Raw genomic sequence first — 2646 nt, forward strand, 5'->3', positions numbered from 1 at the left:
AACAAAACTAAGAAGAGTTGAAACAGTTTTGAGACATCTGCAACAAAACTAAGAAGAGTTGAAACAGTTTTGAGACACCTGCAACAAAACTAAGAAGAATTTGATACAGTTTTGAGACACCTGCAACAAAACTAAGAAGAGTTGAAACAGTTTTGAGACACCTTCAACAAAACTTAGAAGAGTTGAGACAGTTTTGAGACACAACAAAACTAAGAAGAGTTGAAACAGTTTTGAGACACCATCAACAAAACTTAGAAGAGTTGAGACAGTTTTGAGACGCAACAAAACTAAGAAGAGTTGAGACAGTTTTGAGACACCTGCAACATAACTGAGAAGGGTTTGAGACAGTTTTGAGACACAGACTAATTTGATCTTACAAAGGACCTGTAATCTGTGCTTTCAGATTGTTTTAGATGTTTCATACAAACAGGAGACTTTCAGGTAAATCCAGAGTCAGACTATCCTGCAGATGAGGATTGGAGCTAAAAAAGAAAAATGCTGCTGTCTCACCATGAGCACGCCGTACGACCACCAGTCGGCGCTCTGCGTGTGGCCCCGCCTGTTCACCACCTCAGGAGCCATGTACTCCACCGTCCCACAGAAGGAGTAGGCTTTGTTCTCRTGGTCTATGGACTCCTTACTGAGGCCAAAGTCTGAACACACACATCAGATCAGACCAACTTAATATTCCAAAGAGAAGGAGTGAGGACAAAGATGGTGGGCAGCAGCTTAAAAGAGCAGCAGGAGAACGCACATGGAGTGACAACACAAAGTGACAGAAACACAAAGAAAAAAGAAAGAGTGTAAGATTACACACCGGTCAGCTTGATGTGTCCGTCCTCGTCCAGCAGGATGCTGAAACAACAGAAGCTTCATCAGTTCACAGCTTTATGATCCAGTTTCATGGTGTCCCAAACCCCTCGGGACAAACAGGAAGTGGAAAAGCTTTGGCTTTAGCTCGATTCWATACAACTATTTTACTTCCAACCAGAACAAACATTAAGATCCATTAAAATCTGAGTGAACTGGATGAGTTCAGAGGGTCAAACAAAGGGTTTTAGTAGTTTAAACATCTGCTCACTTCTCAGGTTTCAGGTCTCTGTAAATGATGCCCAGGTCGTGCAGGTGGTCCAGAGCCAGAGCGAGCTCCGCCAGGTAGAACTTCACATCCTCCTCTGTGAACATTACCTGCAGCAAAAACAAGGACTCAAAAACCAGGCCTTCAAACCCTGAAACCTCCTGTAAGCAGTCGTTTTACCCCAGAACCACAGGAGGCTGCTTAAATCAGGGCTCACCTCTTTGGAGAGCCGGGTGAAGAGATCTCCTCCTTTGAGAAAATCCAGGATCAGGTAGAGCTTCCCCTCCGTCTGAAACGCTGCAGGAAAAAGAAGACCACAAACTGAGACCAGATCCAGGAGTTTCTGGACCCTCACCTGTTAGAASCTGAGGTTCTGATCGGCTCACCGTAATGTAGCTTGACGATGAAGGGATGGTTGACCTCCACCAGGATGTCCCTCTCCATCTTGGTCCTGACTCGGTCACGGACTGAAAACACAAAGCACAGATTAAACAACAAAAACACAAAGATTTTAGTTTTATTTTGTCTGAAGCTGCAGAGGAACAGAGYTCCACAGGAAGGTCAACAAAGAGTTAATCTGCTTCCATCAGGTTGTGTCTCCAGCAGCTGAACCTCCTCGACTCAGGGATCTGTTTTCTCCTCTTTAGCTCCTTTTGTCTGTCTCACCTGAAGGTGTGAAGTTATATTTTAGGAGACGATGACGGAGAAGTGATGAAAACAGAACTTCTTAATGAGAAAGAGCCTGAGCTGACTCTGATGTAGAGCTTAGGTTCTTAACAGAAGAAAGATAAAACGTTCAACAGAACAGGTTCTAGATCCTGTAGAACCTGCTTCAGCAGCAGAACCTCAGTGGTTCTGGTTCCAGTCTCTGGTCCAGGTTTGGGTTTGTTTACCTTTCAGCGTGGCTTTCTTCAGGACCTTCATGGCGTAGAGCTGACCAGCATCTGGTCCTGTGACCTTCCTCACCAAGAACACCTGAGGACACGAAAACAGCTGGAATAAGACTCACCTGTTCATCTGTTCATCCATCCATCTGTTCATCCATCTGTTCATCCATCCATCCAACCATCTGTTCATCCATCCATCTGTTCATCCATCTGTTCATCCATCCATCTGTTCATCCATCCATCTGTTCATCCATTCATCCAACCATCCATCTGTTCATCCATCCATCTGTTCATCCATCCGTTCATCCATCTGTTCATCCATCCATCCAAACATCTGTTCATCCATCCATCTGTTCATCCATCTGTTCATCCATCCATCTGTTCATCCATCTGTTCATCCATCCATCCAACCATCCATCTGTTCATCCATCCATCCAACCATCCATCTGTTCATCCATCCATCTGTTCATCCATCCATCCAACCATCCATCTGTTCATCCATCCATCCAACCATCCATCTGTTCATCCATCCATCCATCCAACCATCTGTTCATCCATCCATCTGTTCATCCATCTGTTCATCCATCTGTTCATCCATTCATCCAACCATCCATCTGTTCATCCATCCATCCAACCATCCATCTGTTCATCCATCCATCCAACCATCCATCTGTTCATCCA

At 44.7% G+C, this 2646-nt stretch overlaps 1 protein-coding gene across 2 annotated transcripts in view; it reads right to left on the reverse strand.

The window, feature by feature from the left end:
- Positions 1–2053, reverse strand: part of rps6ka3b (ribosomal protein S6 kinase, polypeptide 3b) — a gene marked incomplete at its 5' end in the record, with an annotated part of 10184 nt that extends 8131 nt beyond the window's left edge. For both annotated transcript variants that reach the window (XM_014027771.1, XM_014027770.1), the window contains 6 exon segments: positions 511–653; positions 818–855; positions 1082–1188; positions 1296–1375; positions 1465–1545; positions 1972–2053. In XM_014027771.1, the coding sequence (XP_013883225.1) occupies positions 511–653; positions 818–855; positions 1082–1188; positions 1296–1375; positions 1465–1545; positions 1972–2053 (531 nt within the window).
- Between the last annotated feature and the right edge of the window lie 593 nt (positions 2054–2646).

The sequence above is a fragment of the Austrofundulus limnaeus genome, unplaced genomic scaffold, assembly GCF_001266775.1.
Source record: "Austrofundulus limnaeus strain Quisiro unplaced genomic scaffold, Austrofundulus_limnaeus-1.0 Scaffold681, whole genome shotgun sequence".
In the NCBI taxonomy this organism is placed as follows: Eukaryota; Metazoa; Chordata; class Actinopteri; order Cyprinodontiformes; family Rivulidae; genus Austrofundulus; species Austrofundulus limnaeus.